Source organism: Marmota monax, unplaced genomic scaffold (assembly GCF_021218885.2).
Source record: "Marmota monax isolate L192 unplaced genomic scaffold, Marmota_monax_Labrador192_F-V1.1 WCK01_AAM20220418_F8-fsc00002, whole genome shotgun sequence".
NCBI classification, from domain to species: domain Eukaryota; kingdom Metazoa; phylum Chordata; class Mammalia; order Rodentia; family Sciuridae; genus Marmota; species Marmota monax.
In genome coordinates this window covers 40,509,533-40,532,723 of record NW_026693571.1, presented here as the reverse complement: position 1 = coordinate 40,532,723, position 23,191 = coordinate 40,509,533, and the positions used below count along the sequence as shown (strand labels likewise).

The 23,191-nt window shown below is 35.2% G+C and overlaps 1 protein-coding gene across 5 annotated transcripts in view; it reads right to left on the bottom strand.

The window, feature by feature from the left end:
- Lrba (LPS responsive beige-like anchor protein) overlaps positions 1-23,191 on the bottom strand; it is a 728,436-nt gene that overhangs the window by 16,122 nt on the left and 689,123 nt on the right. For all 5 annotated transcript variants that reach the window (XM_046459031.1, XM_046459033.2, XM_046459036.2 and 2 more), the window contains exons 52-53: positions 21,693-21,848; positions 14,454-14,621 (exon numbers count right to left, since the gene is read on the bottom strand). In XM_046459031.1, coding sequence (XP_046314987.1) covers positions 14,454-14,621; positions 21,693-21,848 — 324 coding nt within the window. The remainder of the gene's footprint in view (positions 1-14,453; positions 14,622-21,692; positions 21,849-23,191) is intronic.

Sequence of the window (23,191 nt, the reverse complement as noted above, 5' to 3'; positions counted from 1 at the left end):
AATGCAGACCAAATATAGACAAAAATATAGACACGAGTCCCTTAATTAGCATGGTTCATGGGTGGATGATTTAAAAAGTAGGGACTCTGACTCAGAGTACAATTCAAAGAAAGGCCTCCTTCTCTTCCTCTGTGGGTCACTGAAACCTATCAAAATAAGATGGTCTGATGTAGGATTAGGAATATCTCAAAGTGGTCCCTTTATAAATACCTGTTATTGCTACTAAACTTGTGTATTTTCTTGATAAATCAATATCACAGAGTGTATTTCTCCATGATTCATTCAAAGAATGGAGGCTGGGTAGCTAAACCTTCACACAGCATTCTGATAATGAATGAAAATTAGGGAAAAAAGGGTGGAGAAGGGGGTATAGTGAAAAAGTGTTTAAATAATGAGAGATGTTCCAAGATGTTTGCCTAAGTAGAAAGTACATCTCTGTCCAAAACTAAAAAGAAAACCCGAGGTGTGCAAGGGACACCAGCATGAACGGCCACAGCAGAGAAGGAGCACAACGGCTTGATTCCTGCTCAGTCACCAGGATAAACTGGATTCCATTTTCAGCCTGAGGAATACTATTTTAAGACTAAACTAGTCCCCTACTTTTAGTGTCTAAGGACAAAGACACAAAGAGCCTTTATAAACAAAACTACAGAGCAGGAGATCCTGTTAGCATTTGTAGATTCCTTGATCAGCCCTGGTTTTATAGTAATCCCAAAGGGGCAAATGTGCCCAGAAAGTAGGTCACTACCACAACTGTGGAACTCTAGACAAAAAACCCCTGTCATCCTAACCCCAGATAGCTGGCTATTCTTACAGTAGTCACCTTCTCTGAGGAGAGTCCTGGGAGGCCAGAGAAAACCCACCAGGAACCTACTGCACTTAGGAAGGTAAACGTTGCTGTCAAAAAACCGAATCTAGCTTCAAAGCAGAGGTCCTTATCAGTGCATCAATTTCAGTTCTCTGAAATTTCAGGCAAAATAAGTGCACATGCCTATTTTTCTGGGGAGTGAGGGAGGAAATTAGGTTTCACTGAAGGCACAGAGATTCATGATCCAAAAGAGGTGAGTAGCCTCCACTATGAAGAAAGAAGACTAGTTCCTGTGTTTCAGCCACACATCACCAGGAGCCAGTGGTGACTTCACCTGAGTTACAATGTGTGCACTGGAGCACATAACACACAGCTGTGTCCCCCAGTGTCTTTCACAGCTTTGGTGACTGACTACAGGTGCTTCTGAAGGAGATTTAAGTCATATTAAACTGTGCACCACTCTGGCTGCGCTCAGGGAGGCCACTGCTGGAGCTGGCCTTCATGCTTACTGGTAAAGAGAGAGCCTGGCTGACAGATTAGAGACAGGGAGGAGGAACAGGGGCTTGCTTTCATTTCATTCCAGGTCCTAAAACTTCCCTGAAGAGGCATACCCACCTTAACTAGAAAGTTTACTTGACATTTCCCAAACTAAAAAGAATTTGTCAGAGAATAATTTTTTTTTCTTAAAAAGTCCACAAGTTTGGAATATTTTCAAAGGAAAGAAACAAATAATGCAAATTAATCTGAACTTCTTAACTTTCTGTTAACGATACTCTTTGTCATGAAACTTAGAAACAAATATGCTGTGTTTTTAAAAGTTAATACTTTAGCCCTAATTCCTGGGTTCCCCATTTCCCATGAAGTTATAAATTCCACAAAACAGCATTAATGTTATTTTTGAAATTACTGCCTAATTATATCTATTGGCAACTTTTTCATCAACAGTTAAAATCTTTACGATCTAAGGAATACATCGTTGGTGTGATTGATCCTTTGTTTTCCTACGTCCCCATTTTATGGTGTGGGGGGTGAGACTTGTGTTTTGACTTGAATTGTCTTGGAATTCCTCCGTGGAAACTGAAGGTTTGAAGGGAAACTGATGGCAAATGAAGGCAATCTACACATAAGCCAAAGTAAACAAAGGACAGATGGATCATGGCGAACCCGGAGCGTCATGTAAGCACATCAATGCCTTTTGTTTTCCATATTTAAGAATATTTTCTCAGCAGCACAGTGGAAGGAAAAGATTGCTGTCAACTGCATTTCTTTCTTTAATGTGAAAGAGCTGAAATGCTGAGAGTTTCCTAGGACTGTAAAGTCAGTTTGGGAAGCCTTGGGATTAGCCCCAGAAAGTGGGTTAAGATGTAAGCATTCTTTTGTGTAAACTCATAATTAAGATTTTTTATAAGTACGCGTTACTTACAAAATGCTAGTTTCCAAGAATTCAGACATACCAAATCAGTTTTCACTTCACAAATACACAGAATGATTTCAAAACTGAAAAAAAAAAAAGATTCTTCTTTGCCTCAGGCCTGATTTCTAAATAAGGGACTGTTCAATGCTAGGACCTGGGCTTCAATGTTTGGCAAAATGTTTCCTAGTCCAGGAAGCAAGTTAGACAGTTCAGGAAATACAGGGCAAGAAGAGATAGAAACAGCAAATTAAAAGCATAAGGGTAGGCTTATGATCATTAGGTTCTTCTCAGGTAACTGGTTTTATAAACACTCGCTGGAGTTCCTGTAAAAATCACTGTGCTCCTCAACTTTCCTCATTTATAGGAAATGTACCCTCATGGCTTCTAGAAACCTACATTCTACTGTACAAGCAGGGAGAATTTCCTTTAAGAAGAGGCACTTCTGGTCTTGCTTATGGCTGCTTATCTTCTCTTCAGATGGAACATTCTTTGCATTTTCCCTAGCATCCTCAAAAGTTACCCTAAGTCTGTTTTTAAAAAAAACCAAACCTGTTGGATTTTCATACCTTTCCATAAACCAAGAGCTTTAAATGTTAAATTTTCACTATAGAAAATATAAATTCTTGGACTGGGGCTGGGGTCAGTGGTGGAGCACTTGCCTAGCATGTGTGAGGCACTGGGTTCAATTTTCAGCACTGCATATAAGTAAGTAAATAAATAAATAAAAATAAAGGTCCATTGACAACTAAAAAATATTTTAAAAAATATAAATTCTTTGATATGGCATTAAAGCCAAACAGCTATAAACTGTTTAAATTCAACAGACATTTTGGGAATCATTTGGAATAAAATTACTAGGACGAGAGAAAGGGATAATTGGAGGCAGAACATAGGTTTTCTCTGTGGCTCGCAGAATCTACCTTTCTGTTTCTCTGTGGCTATACTGCTGTACGTCATCTTGGATCACAGAAGAGCCCATGTGGCGACATCCCACAGAAGGGAAGGGCAGAGCCCCTCTGTGCTCTTGTGGAAAGCCTAGACAGCACATCTCAGAACTGTGGGGCTCATTCTCGCTCGGCCCCTGGGGACTACTGCTGAGTGCGTATGCTAAATACCTGGCAGACATGCCATCAGCTCAAATAAGATGATTCTAGCCATGTATTACTTTCAAAACTCCAAAGCTCTCACCAATCTCTCCCTGAAGCTTCTAAACCAAATAAAGAGCAGGGGGGAAAGTCTTCTGACAAATATCAGGTTAATTCTTTTGATAAAAACTTGCAGTAGTTAATGGATACAAACAGTCTTTACCTTTGCTTCTGAGATAGTATGATTTAGCAAAAGCTAGATCATAAAGCAGAACAGATTCCCTTAAGAACCTTTTAAAGTCTTACTGCTTGAAAAATCGCCATGGCTTTCAATTTGCTGAGAGAAAAATTTATCTTGCTGCTAGTTTAAGAAGCTACAATTCAAACTCTTCTTAGAGAAAAATAAAAAGAGAAAGAGGACAGACCTTTAGGATTGCTTTGAAAAGCTGAGCAATTACTTCAAAGGAAAGAAGGTCTTTGTCCCCAGAGCAGGTTTATGACTACTGATGCAAATCCTAACCAAAGGCTGAAAAGGATACTCAGTGCATCTTTATGGATGGCCTTAGAGAAAGATGAACAAGTCAAATGAGATTAAACAGTCCCAATGCTGCCAAACACACAGGACACATCAGTTTTTACAGACGTGTTTTTCTCAGTACAGAATGCTGAATATCAGTATTAATTTCTTGATGCTATTTAACAATCCAACTTGCTATAAACAGCACAAGAGCTCTTTTAACATTTATCCTAGACCCATGTTTTAAAATATTAGCTGGACTATTTTAACACCACTGGGCACAGTAGCACCGGTTTTATTAAGTGTATTTCTTTGGTGCTGTTGTAACATGAAGCATGTTTCTCTACCTGAACCACTTAAAATTTTATACCTGAAAGAAGAGAAGGGAAAACAGTAATTGTTCTAGTATCCTGCTCATAAATATCCAATGTGGAAAATATTTCTGAAGGCCTATCTCCATTAAAGCAAAATGGGCATTCAGAATCCAGGTGAAAATAGACTGGACATATATTTCTGGTAAACATTTAATTACCTAAAAAAGTATTGCATAAAGTCCTTGCTATTTTTGGCATTATCTCCTCAATCTTGTGAAAATTAAGTCACTTTGAAATGCACAGTAAAGTTCTCAATAGTGACTTAAAATGTTATTAGCAGAGTAATTCCCTTGAATTCATCCACTATTTCTTCAATAGCATCTATTATGAAATGGGGTGGGTTCAACATTTTCCTACTCTAAGTTTTATACAAATGAATTTTTTTTCCAATTAATTCTTAGCTTAGATGATTTCTAGGCCATAAAGTAACATACCTTACTTGTTCATTCAATTACTCCATCTTTTACTTAATAACATATATTGAGTATGTATCATATATGACATACTTTAGTATAAGAATAAAATATGGTCTTTTACTTGAAAATGACTTATTGGTAAATGGTCATTGGTGGCTGGGGGGTGTCACTTAATAGTAGAGCACTTGCCTGGTATGTCTGAGGGCCTGGGTTCCATCCCCATCAATGTAAAAAAAAAAAAATCAAATGGTCATTGGGTTGGGTTTTGTTGATCTTGCTACAGACCTATAAATTATAATTATAAATCCCTAACTGTAAAGGTCAAATACGCCATACTGAAGTCAAACTATTTTTTATATTTTTTTGTGCAAAAGCAATACTTAATGTTACTTAATAAAACCCTTAAATAAAAACATAAATAATTGTCTTCACTAGTAAAATCTAGTATTATCTGACCTTTTAGAAAGGTAAAACAAAATATCAAGCCTGGTTCTGCTAAAAAAATTTTCAATAGAGAACTCATTTTGAAGTTCATTAATTAAAAACTGATCATGAAGTTCTTAAGTGTTTATAGATTAAAACAAACAAAAAAAATATCAACATATTATACAAGATGTGCTGGTCACGTCTTCCAAGATGGATACTTCTCCTTTGCGTGTGCCCTCTGTTCCACTGTAATTAAAGTTTATTACTACAAAATGCTCATGTGAAAACTGAACACTAAGCTTTCTCATGTGGCTCACCATAATGGTAAATCAAGAAAGGAAATGGCTTTGCTGCACGGGAAATGGGGCTAGCTGTTAAATGTTTCTTAAACCTTTCCATTAACATCCTGGCTTTTCAATGGCAGTTATACTATGTTTTAATTATGCAAACAGAAATTATTTGAAATTGTTCTATTCATTACATCTTCACCAACCTTCTCTCCTCCCCTTCTCTCCCCTCCCTTACATTCATCATGGTCTTTTTGATGAAAATATGTTGATGTGATTAAATTTGCAGACTACAGACAACATGCCATAGCTGCAGTTAGGGTGTGACAGCCATTAGAAAATTTTGGTAGCCTTCTTTTGTAAATAATATTAAAATTATTAATGTAAGACAAGTTAATATTCCCTATAATGTAGTCCTCATGGCACCCTGTGTGGTAACTACTGTTACTATCCCTTGTCTTATAGATAGGTACAGAGAAATCATAAATACAGGATTCCCTTCCACTCTGGTCCACAGAGTAGATCCTCCTACCAGAACCATGGGCACTTGCCCAAGGGAGTCACTTGTAGGTGATAAAATATAAGTTCTTGGTTCAAAACATTTCTCCACTGTCTATGATACATACCAAAGTTTATGACAATGGAATCACCCTCTAAAAGTACATTTAAAAACTAGTTTGTACCACCTGTAATCCCAGTTACTTGGGAGGCTGAGGAAGGAGGATTACAAGTTTGAGAACAGCCTGGGCTACTTAGCAAAACACTGTCTCAAAATAAAAAATAGAGATACAGCTTGGGGATATAGGTCTTGGAGGAGTACCTCTGGGTTTAATCCCCAGTATCAGAAAGAAAAAAAAAGTGAGTTTGTACGAGCATGTGCCTAAAGTTGTATGTGTGATAATATTTTTTTAAAATACAAAATCCTAGGGGCTGGAGGTTTGTAGCTCAGTGATATAGTGCATACTTAGCAATGAGCAAGGCCGTGAGTTCAACCCCCAGTACCAAAAAGAAAAAAAAAACAACAAAAAAAGGAAAAATACCCACATTTTATCCTGACATCTACTACTATAAGAACTCAGTACATCAAAACTATCTTTTTATGTCCTTTGAAAATATTGAGAGCTTTAGTGATATGACTGCACCAAGTTCTCCACTGCTGATTATCCGATTATTTCCAGTAAAAGCTGCAGTATCGTTTAGTGATGAAGAAAGGGCCTCTGGGGCTCTGCTCAGTGTTGAGAGCCCATGCTTAGCATGCCTGAGGCCCTGGGTTCCATCCCCAGCACCAAAAGCAAAAACAAACAAACCATAAAAGGGTTGGGGGTATTCCTCTGGCTGAGTTTGAATCCAGACTCTGGCACCTACAAGTGACTCTGTTGGGCAAGTGCCCATGGTTCTGGTAGGAAGAGCTACTCTGTGGACCAGAGTGGAAGGGAATCCTGTATTTATGATTTCTCTGTACCTATCTATAAGACAAGGGATAGTAACAGTAGTTACCACACAGGGTGCCATGAGGACTACATTATAGGGAAAGTGCTCATAATGGTGTCTAGCATGTCGTGAGCACCATTCAGTGTCACCTCACAGCAGCAGCAGCAGCAGCAGCAGCAGCAGAATGATGCTTTTTTTTTTCACGCTATTATAATAACTCCTTTCAATAGAAATGTAACTGTTGATCCTATGCTGCATAATGCCAATTAGAGATGATTCCCATTATTTTTATTTATTGTTAAGAGAATATACCTAAATTTCTAGAAATTATTTGATTTTCCCCATTCTTTCTTGTCTTAGACTTTCTAGTCTTCTCTGACAATTCATATAAATTCTGATGTAGCTACTAATGTCAAGTAGCCTAAAGGCTGAGAGGAGGGATTGAAGGCGTATTAAACAATTAGGTACATTTCCCCAAGTTAAAATATCTCTTTTATCTCTTGTTATCAAAGTAAGAAATGCTTATTATAAAACAATCAGATAATTTAGTAAATTATGAAGAAAAATTAAAAATTGCTTCCAAATTCCACTACATATAAATAAACACTGCTAATAATCATCTACCATTCCAGATTTTTATGTGCAAAAATATACACAGATTTGTGTGCACTTGTGTGCACATCATCTTATATACGTATTTGGATGATATTTTATATTTAGCAATATAAACAGCAGTCAGTATTACAGACGTATAATATCTTTGTTATGGCTGTATAGAACTTCATTATGTGGACATATCATACTCCTCTACCTAACTAATGTACTACTTTTTTCCTGCTTTCTTGAAATTTTTCATTTATTGATTTCCCCATAGCAGGGCTTGGTCTTTGGTTCTAACTTACGTACAGTTTCTAGAGCTGCATATGGGTGTCTAGTAACAAAAATATTATAAAATTCTACCTCCAAAAAAGATACAGATAGAAAATTAAGATGAAATCTTCTTCAGATTTGCTATAGAACATTGACTATAACTTTTATAAATATAAATTAAAATAAAATTCTACAATCTATTTATACTAAATACCCAAATCACTTAAAATTATTTGTAATGTCTTAACATTTTTAAGCTTCCTTTGTTAAAAATACATAAGTAAGGCACTCTGAAAAATATAAGAGGGATTTCACATTTTTAGCTATAAAAAACATGTAGACCTTATTCACCCCAAGGAAATAAAGCAATCTCTCTGTTATGGAAGGCTACAAAGAATAAAAGCTAAAAAGCTTGACAGTCATGTAGCCTTAAGCCACAAAAGGAGAAAGAAATATAAGGAAGTTTTTGCCTAACAGCACTTCAATTCTCAAACCTGAAATCTGACCAAATCCACCTGAATGCAAGAAAAATTAGTTTAAAAAATTATCAGGCAAATGACACATGATGACATACTTAATGAGTTAATGGTAGTGTCAAAAACCAATGAAATGAATTTTTAAAAATTTGTTAACACTTAAACTTCTGTAAGCCAGATAGTAGGGACAGCATATGAAAACTGAGGTTAATTAGAAAAAAATATGGTAATTGCTACTTTGTAAAAGAAATCAGAGACACATGCCTATGAATTTCTTGTAAAACTATCTCTCTTTCGATACATTCTCTGGAATATTTAAAGTACAATGTGAGATATTTACACACAGAGCTGCCACACAGTTCCTCTAGTGAAATGAACTTTTCAGAAGGCAGTAAAGTCAGTCTAGTGTGTTGTTCAGCGATCTTAACGAAATGTGGCCCTAGTAGTGCTGTAATAATGTCACACTTGTGCATTCAGCCCACAGGTCCACGTACACACACACAGTTATGCCCTGCTCTAAAAGCAGAAGAATTCTACTCTTAGATTTAAAAATGAGGAGGGACACAAAACTCATAGTTTTGGGGTACCTTCAGCTTCTCAACTAAATGAAAGATGGCACCACATTTCGAGAGTCGACACAGTAAAACTTAATTGGCTAGAGAAAATGTGTACCATCTTAGATTAATTCCAGAAATTGTTTGAAATTAAAATTCCTATATGAGCATGAAGTATCAGACAGCCATCTCTGGTATGGCTCTACTGAAGTCTACATATGAAGATACTCAGGTTCAATTCGAGGGCATAAATCATCAGTTCTCCTGTTCTCATATTTAAATGACTGTAGCCTATGGGCTGAATGGTATAGTCATTTTTCTCTGCAACTAAACAAGGTAAATAAATGTGATATATTGGCACATCACCCCACCACTCTGCATATGGTGCACATTAAGGTTGTATTCATTTGCCATATGAATATAATTCCTTTTACCACATATACTATTAGTTACAAGCAGTAAATACAGAGTTGTTTTGCTGGAACTTGAAGGCCTGCATTACATCATGGAGCACTAAACATCTTAGACCTTCTGGAGAATTTCATAGACATACTTTTAATGTCGCCTGAACTTGAATACTGCTGGCATACTGCTTCAAAACCCTACTTGAATTCTTCAAGGAGAAAGAAAACACAGGGAAGTCTTGGTACAATGGTATACACCAAAAGCAGAGCCAAAAGGGAAGCTTTGGATGAGGTACATCCTTGAATTAATGCCCTTGACAAAGAATCAGATCAAGAGTCATGTCCCAGGGATAAAAAGGCTACTAGCTTCAAGCATAGCTTTCCTATTCAAAATCTAGTGAACATAAGGAATCTAAATTAAAATACCTTCTAAACAGTTTTGCCCAAATGTAGCTTACAAAAGACCTGTGCTCAATAAGATAATGAGTTTATCTCATAAAAACTGCAGCGCTTGTTTTATTAGGCATATATTGTGATTTTTCCTTAAAAGAGTTATTGTTAAATTCCAAATCCATGTTAGGTAGGGCAAAATAAAAAATAAAGTAGAGGGCTAGGGCTGTAGCTTAGTGGCAGAGCTCATGACTAGCATGTGTGAGGTACTGGGTTTGATTCTTAGCAACACACACACAAACACACACACACACACACACATACACACACGGCATTCTGTCCATTTACAACTACCCAAAAAAAATGTTTTAAAAGAATAACGTGGATTCCCTTTGAAAACTAATATATTTTATCACAAACATACACATCTTGGCATTTGTGACCCATAAATAATAAACCACAGGCAATTAAAAACAAAGTACATCTGTGTTACCAAGTAGATTTTCCTATTTCCCATGGTAAGTCCCCAAATGCATCCAGCAGATGGTGCTCTAGGCCACCTACTTACAAGAGGAATATGGTTTGTATTGCATCCACCTATATTTTGGCAAGACAAAGAATAAGGATTTATCAGTAGCTTCAGTAAAACATATTAGGCTTTATGATAAAAGACATAATTCCTAAATATGTGTACAAAAATATACATATGCATAAGCACATGTGCACAGAGGCAACCAGTGAATAATTCACCCCTGGACGTCTTACAATACTACTTTTCTTACAGACTTGATGAGTAGTCTATGTGTTTATCAGTGGTATTTATAGTCACATGGCAAGATCATTCCAAATTCATTAAAAAAAAATTTAGAATGCCTTAAAGTTAGAATTCATTTTTAATTATTGCAGGAATGTCTCATTAGGGTGATACTAGTAAAATTAACAACAGTAGGATTTACGGTAATGACTTAAGTGATTGATGAGAGTATAACAAAATGAAGTTTTAGACAGAGAAAAAGCAGGGCAGCTATGGCATACAGTACTTTAAAAAACAGCTCTGTGGTCTGTTAGTGCTAGCCGTATGGTTAATAAAACCTTCTTTCTAATTAACGGTGCTGAAATATTCTTAAAGAACAGAATCTTTTTGTTATGAAAAAAACTTGAATAGTTTTGTTTTTTTTCAGTAGACGCCATTCCCATAAAGGAGAAAGCTGACATAGATTAGCATGTCTGATTGCAAAGAGGAAAAAAAAATGCCACCTTTCAATCAAAACCAGAATTCAAGAATGGAAAAGTACTTTACTGAAATACTACACACACAAATCTATGCAACACTCTCACAGTCAGCAACCATTTGCTCCTAAAGCTAATCAACTGTGGCTTTAAAAGAATTACTCCAAGACCTAAAAGTGCCAAATAAGCATTTAATTTTTAAAATCCAAGTTTATAATTTATTAATATAAAACAGTCAATAAATAATAACTACTTAAATACCAATTGAATGCATGAGGGCATATTTTCTCTAGCATTTGGAAATGTGCAGTATGGACAATTTTATTCTGAAAGAAAAATATCTCAGGAAAAGTCTTCTGCTAGACAAGATTTAGTTCTAGAACAGAGAGAGCAAGTCCTAGGGCAAGGAGAGGCAATGTACGTCTACATAGAAAATATCTGTCATTGAAATACGCTTGGCTAATTTTATTTTTAAAAATCCACAACCAAATGAATCTTATTTTAAGTTTTCTTGTCACTGAGAAAACTGCGTTCCATAGCAGATTAACCATCACAAGACAAAAGAGTAAAAAATGAAAAACTATCTGGTGGTATACAGGAAAGCAAGCCTTTTGCTAAGTACTCTAGGCAGGTTTCAGAGAACATCTGAATCTTTTTTTAAAACTCCAAATTATACCACGTATAGGCTTTATCAAGCTTGAATTAGCCTGATTTTGTCCAAATAAGATGCATATTTATGTTGGATAGCATTTTTTAAAATAGCTACATGGTTATCAACTTTACATAGAGCCCCATTATCATATTTGAAGAGAATGATACACATAGGCTCATGACCCTAGCAAGTTAAATTTCCACTTGTTATTATGATTTTTAAATTAAAAACTAAATGAGAGCTGAATGAGGCCTATAAAATGAAATAAAAGCAATGTTTTAGTTTTTTCCATTTAATTATTTCCCCCTTCAAGAAAGAAAATAAGTCTAAAATACAAATTTTAAGGTTGAGGCATTATATGCATTTTCAGGCCATATTGCAATTAGATGTATATAAAAGCCTGACCACTTCTTGAAGGTCATTTCTACTGCACCTAAGAGACATGCTACAGGAATGAGCAGAACCTACATCTCCCCTCTGAAAAGCTCTGTCTGCATCGTGGAGCCATCAATGAGCCAGAGGCTTATAAAATCCAAACCAGCTTGTGTGAATGTTTTAGTTTATACATACTAAAAATGTCTTTGTTTTTGTCATTTTTGTTTCAAAAAGCTTAGAAAAGCTTTTTCATTTTTTTTAATGTGTGCAAATTCTTATAATATGAAAAAGTGCCTATTTGTCTTTCTCCCAGATTCATCCTTCAAAGCTAAAGCTAAATTAAATTGGGACATCAGATGTTATAAAAGGGCCAGAAAGGACGAGGTTCACTTTGAGAAAGGTAATTTAATTTAGTCAAGATACATTACAATTTTCTAAAATTTGTATTAGATGTGCTATTTTATTATTCTTTTATTTTTTCCTCCTCATTACCAGCATTACTAGGAGTTAATGTCCACCATACTACAGACAATGAGAGAGTATAGATGAAGTGCTTCATGAAAAATATAACATTATAATATGTACTCTAATGCCAACAAGATGGTGTTTGTGCGGTGATTTATTTGCTGAGCATCCTGTGCTTCTGATAACACCTTAGGCCAGTTACTGCTGTTGCTTTCATTTTATAGACAAGAGAAAAGAACGACAGCAGAACTGGGAACTTAGATTTTAGATTTTACTACGAACCCCAGATTAGGTCACACCTACTTGATTCATTTTTTAAAGAACATGCGTGAAAAAACCATCTCTACATTAATTTATAAAATACCTAAGTATATAAAGATATATTTAAACGTATACCACCAAGCCCCCATATAAAAATAGAATAGTTTCCACGTTCTGGAAAAGCTGAGGATTTCTCATTTTAAAATATATTAAGTCTTGCACCAAACAAACACATTATACCTAAATTTCTGAAATGCAACAGCAATTACATATGAGTATAGCTAGTAATGTCTTTACGTCTCAGAATACACATTAGTAATGACTATGCACAGCATACAAAACATGATTAAGTAAATGAGTAAAAAAGAAAACAAAACAACCAAGACTCAGATTGCTTCCTTTGCAGATGTGTGTACGTGTGTTTTGTTCCTAAATGTTTTAAGATAAATAATAAAATGGTAGATTGATTATCTATGTCAAATTTAAGTTCACCTGAGATAATTTAGTAAATCTTGTAAATGGAAAAAAGAAATTGAAACTAGTCACTCAACCTAGAGGCCAGAAGGCCGAAGAACAGGAACATCAGTGTGCATATGAGAAGAGCGTCAAGTACGTTCCTACAGAATATGAAGAACAAAATCCCTAAAACCGGTAGCTTTAAAATTGATACTGTAACTATATGCATAAAATGGAGAGATCTGTATAAATATGTAAGATACACACCACGTGCACACTACGATTTGATCTGATCACAAAGACTGAGTTATCCACAGTATTATAACCACTGATTTTTTATATTCTATTCATGTAGGGAGTTATTCCTACTTTCATTAAAATAAGAAATACATATTAAAAATTAACTGAGTAAAATCTGTGTTTACTTACCAGTCCAAAGGCTATAACATACATAATAAGAAGCAACTTCGAAAAATACTTTGCATATATTCCTTTTAAAGTCATACTAGCCTTTGACTAAATTTTTTGAACAAAGCTTTTGCTTTCACACAAATATTATCCATTTAAGCACAACTCTGAGGAGTTGATCCAAAATACAATGGGCTTAAACATATTCACAGTGTTTCATAATTTAAGGCTGAGTGACAGAAGTAAATACAACAGTATTCAGGTAATCAGGGACAACATGATCCTTCCTTAGCCAAATACATTGTGACTTACTTTATATTAAGAAACTGTAAATATTTAAGAGCAGTTCAAATGCTCTACCTTATGAAGTAAAAAATCTAAAGCTATTCTTGCAGGAATTCTTCACTATTGTCATAATCATTTTAATTAAATTCTCATTTTTCAGGTGGTCCCTTTAATTGTTTTTTCCTACTTCTTAATGTGTTTTCTGAAGCCATTTCTTTTCTGCAGCTGTGTGCGATTGGCTTTAATGGTTGCTGCTTCCTTTTTTGCCTTCTGTGAATTACAATTTTAAATGGTTACACATTTTTTGTTTTACTGCCTTCAGCACAGTTTCATAAAGATGTTTAAGGCTGTTGGTGAACATTTTCATTTCCCATCTGAAAAACCAAGAGCCAATTTGAATATTCCATATTGGCCTTTTATGACCTATTTTATCTTTTAATATGTAAATGAAAGCATAATTTTATAAAGACTGGTCGATTTCCATGAAATTATAATTTTTATTTTGCTCTTTTAAAATATGAATTCAATAAACAAGATAATATGTGATTGTTCTTTTATGTTATATCTTTTTGTTCATGAATAAAACACCTCTATTTTATTTGGTGACAGCCATTTCCAATGAAGAGCTAGCAGTTTTAGATTGTAAGAATAACTTATAACAGAAAAGTAAGATTTCATGCATCAATTTTAATTATCATGGCCACAAAATGTTTTAATGACCAGTCCATTTAGATATTTCTTAAATTATAACCAAGAAATTAAAAATACTTGATTATTCAGTTTTACTCTCACCATAAGGTAACTTACACTGCAATATGTTATTTCTACATCACATGTAAAAGTTTACTTAAAATGTAAGTTGTACTTACCACCTGGGTTATCTCCAATTCCACTGCTTTTTCCATTCCAGTACCACAGCAGAAGCGTAGCATCACGTGACCCTGAGAGAATGTAGCAATTTCCCCCAATATATGACTCAGAACGAGTGAGGCAAGTGACGACATCCCAATGGCCAAACACCACTTGGATCAATTTTCCTGAAATAGAAAACAATTTTCTTTTAAATTTACTATTTACTAAATTGCTATTTAAAAAACTAAGTTTATAGTGAGCAGATAACAACTTGTGATGCCATTTTAACTCAGATTCTGAAAACTCGGATTTTATAACAACAACTCTGAATTTTTCCTTAAATACAAACAATAACAAAAAATCAATTAAACAGTGGTAACACTTTTGAAAGGCATATGTTAAACCTATTTCAACAAATGATTCTTGAGGACCAAGAGACCATATCCTTTACAAATGGCTACTGTAAGTAACAAATGGATTGTGTTTACTTATTAAAGCAGGCTCAGGAGCACCCTTACTGGAACCATTTTTAACATTTTCTTGAGTAATCCTACATGATTGAAAATAAAACAAAGCTTGGTTGCCCTTCTGTAAAAGTACTCTGTAATTCAGATTTCACTAATATAAACCAGTGAAGATTTAATGTATTTCTTCTTCTTTTAAGTCACTTTGGAGAGAGCTTCTGCTTTTTTAAACTGGGATTACATGAGTCCATCCAATGTAATTTTTGATGAAAAGACTAATTTATTGTGATTGCAATTTGAGCCAAGTCATTCTTTCTTTGTTTTAATTGTCTGAATGATGAAAATTCCTTTGGGGGTGATGATGAAATCAAGATTAGGCAGTTTAATGGTGATGGCTGGGTACAGTGGAGAGGAACCCAGTCAACTTACTATACCCACAGGGCTTCAAACACAGGAAGAGATGTCCAAGTAAAGATGTCAGGAAAAAACACTAAAGCCCTTGCCCTTTAGAACTTTTGTTCAGCCAGAGATTGTGTTAAAATTCATAAGAACTCATCTACAGAATTAAGTATCTGTTGCAGCTCCTCTACACCATCCCCAAATTTAGTTCTACTAACATTCCTTTGAAATGTCTACAGAATCTACAAATGAATCTCAAAGAATCTATTAGGCATAGATTTTTTTAAAAAGTCTCAGTAGAGTCATAAAAATATTTCAAATAGTCAAGAAAAAGACTACTAAACTGAAGAAAAAAAATGTACCTAAAAAGCTTGTGTGTTTCAATTGGAATACATAATAAACTATTCAGAAGTACTGGCATCTAAGTGTTTTCAACTTTTCAAGCTAATAATGAATGTAACTAAGAAAGCATTTGCATTAAAAAATTTAAGTTCTTGATTCTAATAAACCCAAGGTTTGGTGGTGCATGCCTGTAATCCCAGCAATTTAGGAGACTGAGGCAGGAGGATCACAGTTTCCAGGCCAGCCTCAGCAACTTAGTGAGACCTATGCAACTTGGTGAGACCCTGTCTCAAAATAAAAGGGACTGAGAAGGTAATTCAATGGTGAAGAACCCTTAGGTTCAGCACCAACTATGGCATGGTGGTGTCCAAGGACACCAAACAGACAAACATGTAACTACAAATAGTGACAAGAATTGTACAAGAAAAGAAGAAGATCAGTGAAAGTAACAAAGTAGAACATACGTTGGGTATCGGGGAAGCTCTCCATAAGATGGGGACATTACACATTTACATTACAATCCTCACTACCAAAGGAATAAAATAAACCTAAGGTTTATTACAAGTCTAAAAATTTAAAAATAAAATGCTGAAAGATATATTATCCACATCAGGTGGAATGCTGAATACATGTTTTCACTCATGAGTGGTAGTCTTGCACATAGCATAGTACTAGTAACTTTAATATCAAATTTATTTCAATCTCAAAAGCAAAACAAAAAGTACATTCTTTTCTTCCCATGATTCAGTGGAAGCAAAGACTTCAGTCAAGGCAGGTGTTAACTGCTAAATGTTCAAAAAGTTGTAGGTGGACACAGTACCTTTACTTTATTATTTTTTTAAAGAGAGAGAGAGAGAGAGAAATTTTTGATATTTATTTATTTAGTTTTTGGCGGACACAACATCTTTGTTTGTATGTGGTGCTGAGGATCGAACCCGGGCCGCACACATGCCAGGCGAGCGCACTACCGCTTGAGCCACATCCCCAACCCACTTTATTTTTTTAATATTTATTTTTTAGTTATAGTTGGACACAATACCTTTATTGTATTTATTTATTTTTATGTGGAGCTGAGGATTCAACCCAGGGCCTCACACATGCTAGGCAAGCGCTCTACCACTGAGCCACAACCCCAGCCTTTTAAATGAACACCAACAAAATTTTCACTTACAAAATTAGGTTATATCGATTTTTTAAATTATGGTAAGAATTCAAGACTTTCCAGAATCAAAAACACCAAAATAGAAAATTAAGTATGAAAAACATAATAATTTTTACTTCATTTTAAAATGAAGAGGTCTAGTAGTGAATGGGTACCATGAGATTACAAGCAGGCCTTACATGAGATAAGAGAAGTGAGAAGTCAGGTAGCTGAATGTACTTTTTTCTTTTGTACTGGAGATTGAACCCAGGGATGCTTAACCACTAAGTCACATCCCCAGACCTTTATATATATTTTTTTTATTTTGAGACAGGGCCTCCCTATGTTGCTGAGACTGGTCTGGAATCTGCAGTCCTCCTGCCTCAGCCTCTGAGCCACTGGCATGCACCACCACACCTGGCTGAATGTACTCTTACTAATAATTAGAAAACTGAACGTTAAATTAGTGTGTTTTAATCACTGAAGGAAACTGGACACTCCATCTTGTGTGTATGTGTTGATCACTGAGTATGTAAGTGACTTGTGTTTAGCCTATTGCTAAGTGTGAGTGTGTAAATACCGGGGTGACTTAAATAGGTTATTTCCAGATAGACTTATTTTGAATGTGAAACTCAGCAAGGAGCATGAGATAAAGAACTAGAACTCAGTAGGAACCTGTGGTGGGGGGTGCGGAGGGGGCACCAGGAGGTTCCCAAAGAGCAGCTGTTTACTTGCTACCTTACTTCCCAACACCTGTGGGCACAGGGTGGAAAGATTTAGCAAGGAAATAAGGCTGCATTAAATAGAGGCAGAATGTTCTCAGATTCACGTGTTAATTCCCATTAGTTAAGTCCATGGCCGTTCTTCCAATGTCAGAGCCCTTGGAAAGCATATACTCAGTCACTGTGCATTCTTCTGCAACTAAAATTCCCTGATGTCTTAATTTTTGCCTATATAGTTATCAAAATAATTTTTCATTTGAAAACTATTGACTGAGCACCTGCAGAGTGCAAGTGCCAGGCTTGTTTAGGTAGACATGGTGGTGATCAGACACAGTCCTGCTCTCAGAGCACCAACTATGGCATGGTGGTGTCCAGGGACACCAAACAGACAAACATGTAACTACAAATAGTGACAAGAATTATACAAGAAAAGAAGAAGATCACAGAAAGTAACAAGGTAGAACACAATTTGGGTGTCGGGGAAGCTCTCCATAAGATGGGGACATTTACATAGTTACTTGGAAAGGGTTTCATATTTTAATAAAGATTAACTTTACTCTCTACAATTTATACTTCAGACCCAACCCTGGAAAACATTATTTTTTTTAGGTTTACTTTTCCCTGCTCTGGCAGGCTTCTGTGGCAATCTCTGCTGTTGCTACGAGGTTGAGGCTCACTCCTCCTAAATAAATCACAACATATAAATACCTGCTGCTCTTTTTGGTAAATTATTTTCTGATAATCTCATAAGTGTTCCTCAACCTTTATTTTTTGTTTCCTTTAATACTAGTCCACCTCTCCACACACTAATATCAAATATTACCACAAGCACTAGAATATCCCTTTTTTGACAGAACAAATTTTCTAGTTAATGTTTTATTTGACAGCTGCGCTACAAATAAAAAAATTCCAGCTCAGGACTCTGCACCACTGAATCTAAAATGTGGCCTGAAAATAATTCCAACTGCCGGGGGAAGGTTTTATTGTTGCCTCTGCTGTTCTGGTTGTGCCCCGAAAACATGATTTATGTTTAAAGAATTTCCTGTTACAACCGTGTTTCTCCTCCCTCCTCCCCCCACCAAATCTAATAAGAGAAGGAATTTTTTTTTGGCTTGTGTGCTAAAATATAATTGAATTCAACACTTGTGATAGCTTTGCCATTATATATTACTGATCATACAGTTTTTCCCATGCTTCTCTGACAAACATAGAAAAAAATGTTTAATATTCTTTTTGTTGTTAAAAGCAAACGCATTTACCTTAACTAGATTATTTTAAAATCTACCATCCAAGTTTGCACATAGACATTGAGAAAGATACTTGGATTATCATTTGACATATTTTTTTTTCCTTCAAGTCTCTGGCAAGTATAAATAAATATTTTTATTCACAACTTATGGAAATGAAGTTTAAAGTATTCACACATAATTTTTAAAAAATACATTAGGTTTTTGGGAGAAGGAAAACAACTGATATCTAGTTTATTAAATTTTATGTAACATGGCAGATGTACCAAGAACTTAGTGTTACAAATTATAATGTTTTCCAAATTAACCAATGATTGGTGACACCTGTATGAGACAAGAGGGTACAATCACAACGAATGCTATATTTGAAGACAGAAGAACTAAATTACAAGGTCCAGTTCCATCAGCATTACCTACATAAATTTCAACATGTTACTTAACCTCTTTAAACCTCACTTCAATCATCTGAAAAATAAAGATAAGGACATCTGTCTACTCCACAGGATTATTGTGAGTTGAAAACAATATCATGTATGTAAAAGAATTTTTATAAATTCTAAAAAACTGTGAATATAGGAATTAGCTTAATTATTAGTATTATGAAAGTGAAGCTACTTTTGGTTTATAATATTAACATTCAATGCCTTTAAAAAATAGGGAACATCTGGGGCTGGGGTTGTGGCTCAGTGGTAGACTGCTTGCCTTGCACACTGGGTTTGAGCCTCAGCACCACAGAAAAAAAGAATAAAGATATTGTGTCTATCTACAACTAAAAATATATTTAAAAAACATAGGGAACATCAACAAATTAAAAAAACTTAAATGTCAAAATCGCTTATATGAAATTTTGGAAAAGGCAAGAGGAGATGAGGAACGGGGCAGTGTTTGCAGGAGGCTGAGGGTGTGGGAAGAAGTTGGGCAGCACAAAGGAAATTCTGGAGGGCAGTGGAGTTGCTCTGTACCTTGATTGTGATGTGGTTACTTAACTGTATGCACTGTCGAAACTAATAAGTATAAACCAAAAGGAACAAATTATACCATCTAAATTTAAAAATAAGTCTTTCTAATGTGTGAACAACCAATATACTACTTAAAAGAATATTTACAAGAATCTAGTGAGAAGATATAGCAGGTTTAACCTGAAAGTTAATTTGTGTAAAAAAGAGAGCACAATTCGAGATCAAGTAATGCTAAGGCTGTCAATACCATAGAATAAAAAGGCTAAAATTTGAATTTGATTTCAAAGCAGAGCAAATTCATTATAAAAATTCATTATAATTTCCTACATTTTAGGAAAACTTACCAGTCAGTTCCCATTGCATTTTTAAAAGAAAGTTAGTGAAATTTCAGGTTCAATAGTGTTCCACCTCAAAGACTTAAAACATCTAGTAAAAACCTGAATGAGCATGCTTTATTCAAGACCCCCAGAACAAAGATATAAGCTATAAAAAAAAACTAGATCATCAATTCCATAAAGCAAAAATCATGCCTAAAAACAATTTCTGGAGTTACCTCAACGAAAGGTTCATGGTCAATTATCATTTCCCTACTTTCTCTTAGCTATTTACAATACTATAAAATAATGAAGAAAAAAAACCAAACTCCTTGAGTAATGAATACTTCATTTTTCAATACACTATACTTGGTAATATAGGAGCATAAACTCATACTTTATATATTACTAATAAGACTGAAAGATTATTTACCTTAAAGCATTTAATTAACTAGAAATCTCAATTAAATAGATATTTCCATTCTGTAATAATATTTCACTAAGACATATGTAGATTCTTGTTTTAGTTAAAATATCTACTTCCAGGGGTTCAGAGCATAGCTCAGTGGTTGAGTATTTTCTAAGCACATATGAGGACCTAGGTTCAATTACCGGCACCAAACCAAACCAAACCAAACAAAAAAATACACTTCCATAATAAATATTGATTAGTCTAATGAACTGATATATAATTTTAATTATTTAAAGTATTTGATTACATATTTATTATGTGTTTGTTTTATCCTCTGTTTCTAAACTCCATGAAATATCTAAATGCTTTTCCTATAATGCAAACATTTATAAACATTTCTTGGGTTGTATCTCCTGTAATAACAGAGGAGAGCTTGTTTGTCCCCTAGGGAGATACATGCAAATGCATATACAGACTTAAACTATATTTTAACAAGAGTTCCTGTCACACATAAAATCAGTAGTCTGCTACTTTTCTTCATGATGGTGCAGCTTTTGGCAACATTCTATGCAGAATTGGGTGGAGGCAAGATATCTACTCCCAAGAGAGATACTTAATGAGTCTTTCCAGTGAGGAAAAGAAAATCTTTTAAATAACACAAAAGCAGAAAGATACACTATGTCATAAGATCATGCACATACATATGTGTATGGTATTTTCATAGGGGGTTTTGCCTTGAAAACGGTGCCTGGTAGATAAACCTACTATAAAAGACTGCTACTTAAAAACAAGTTGTAGTTTACTCAATAGTGGACAATGTGGCAGATTAGTTGGCAGATTATTATAATAATAAAATAAATATTTATATAAATAATATTAAATAATAATTTTTTTTTCTTTTTTGGTACTGGGGATTTAACCCAAGCTTTACCACTGAGCCACATCCCCAGTCTTTTTTGTTTTGTTTCTTGAGACAGGGTCTCATCAAGTTGTGGGCCTCACTAAATTGGAGAGGCTGGCTTTGAACTTGTGATCCTCCTGCCTCAGCCTCCAGAGGCACTGGGATTACAAAATGCACCACCATTCCCAGCAGCAGATTATTTTTTGAAAGGGGAAAACAGTGTCCTCTCATTCTTATTTTACAAATTTCAGAATTATATAGTTTTTGGAAGGAAGAAGATAAGGAAAGCATTCTAAGCCTCTCAATGCCAATAGTTACAAACTTTAGCTTACTAATGGAGGAAAACAAAAATTACCTGTGTCTGTAGAGTAGACTCGGAAACTCTTATCCCAGAAGCCACAGACGAGAATATAGCGGTTGTCTGAAGTGATGACAAAGCACTGGGAGTGGACTTGAATACTTTGGTCTAAAAGGTCAGTGATTTGCCTCCTGTGCATTCCTGTATTGCTGGCTGTGAGAATAGAGGAAGGAAGGAAAAACCTACTAAGCACACATGGACAAAGATTGTCATACTGGGAGTTAGGGGTGAGGAGGAAAGGGGACAATTTCTAAAATAAGAATACTTGACCTTTAAATTAATAATATTTGAAAAACCCAATAGGAAAACACAATTGCTAGGTTAAGTTCAAGATCTTGGTAAAAAATTTTTGCTTAGAGGAAAGAAATAATAACATACAATTTAAAAATAGTGTACAGTTCGCAGTACATGCTTTCTAGCTCTTGGGCAGGACCAAACTAGATTACAACCTCCAGACTGCATCACAGTTAGGTTTGTGTTTCTGACAATCTCATTACATCTATTGTCATGAGAATGGATTCATGTTGTGACAATCTATTACCTTTAACATTTTGTCACAAGGAAGAGATATTAGGATTTAAATGTCATATACTTGAAATATTGTAGCATCTTGTACTACTTTGGCTTTAACGGGTCTTTAATTTGACTAGATGGGAACTCCCATTTCCCCTGTTTACAGCTGTGCTTGCATGTGAGGAAAGGCTAAAATGACTATTTATTAAAGATTCTTGTAATTGAAAAAGCCAAAGCACAGCACACTGCCACTTTCTTACTCCTTATTGAAGCAATAAAACAAGACAGTCTGGCAGTGTGTTCCAAGTGCTTCAGAGCACCTGAGATGCGGTTTGTCACAAGGCATGAGGGCAGACACAGAGTGACACGAAGCACCAGGAAAAGTAATAATCCTCTTGGAGGATACTATCAAGTATGCCATTATCAGAGAAGGAATTTTCACTGAGATGCATTTTTGGCTTTGCTTCCGGGGATCTAATTTAGCTTTTACTTTCCAATGCAAATAATGGTTCTCGCACTGTGAAAGAAACTCTATTATACCAGAAATTCAGAATGGGCAATACTAATTTCTGCATCTAACTAGTAAGCTCTTTTTATCAGTTTTCAATTTTTGAGGAAAAAAGTTACACATTATTAATAAATATGAAAATAGAAAGATATTTATATTCATTGTGCATAATAACTAAGTCTATGTGGATGGTTTAATAGAAGGCTCGGAAACAAGGAAAAAAGTGTTCCAAACACCCTCCTGTGCTGTGCTGGAAACCACTGGGGACACAGAGGATGGAATCGTCCCTGCCATTATGGTATACACCACATGATACACATGTACATGCGAAGTCCTGCAGAACTCTACCAAAGTCTGTGGGTACAGTGTAGCTATTTTAGGTCAGGAGATAACTGTTTGGTAAAGTAGGTTTCTTATACTTCGGGTAAATTAATGGACTAGAAAGTAATAGCAGTAGAAAACAGGCAGAATTCTA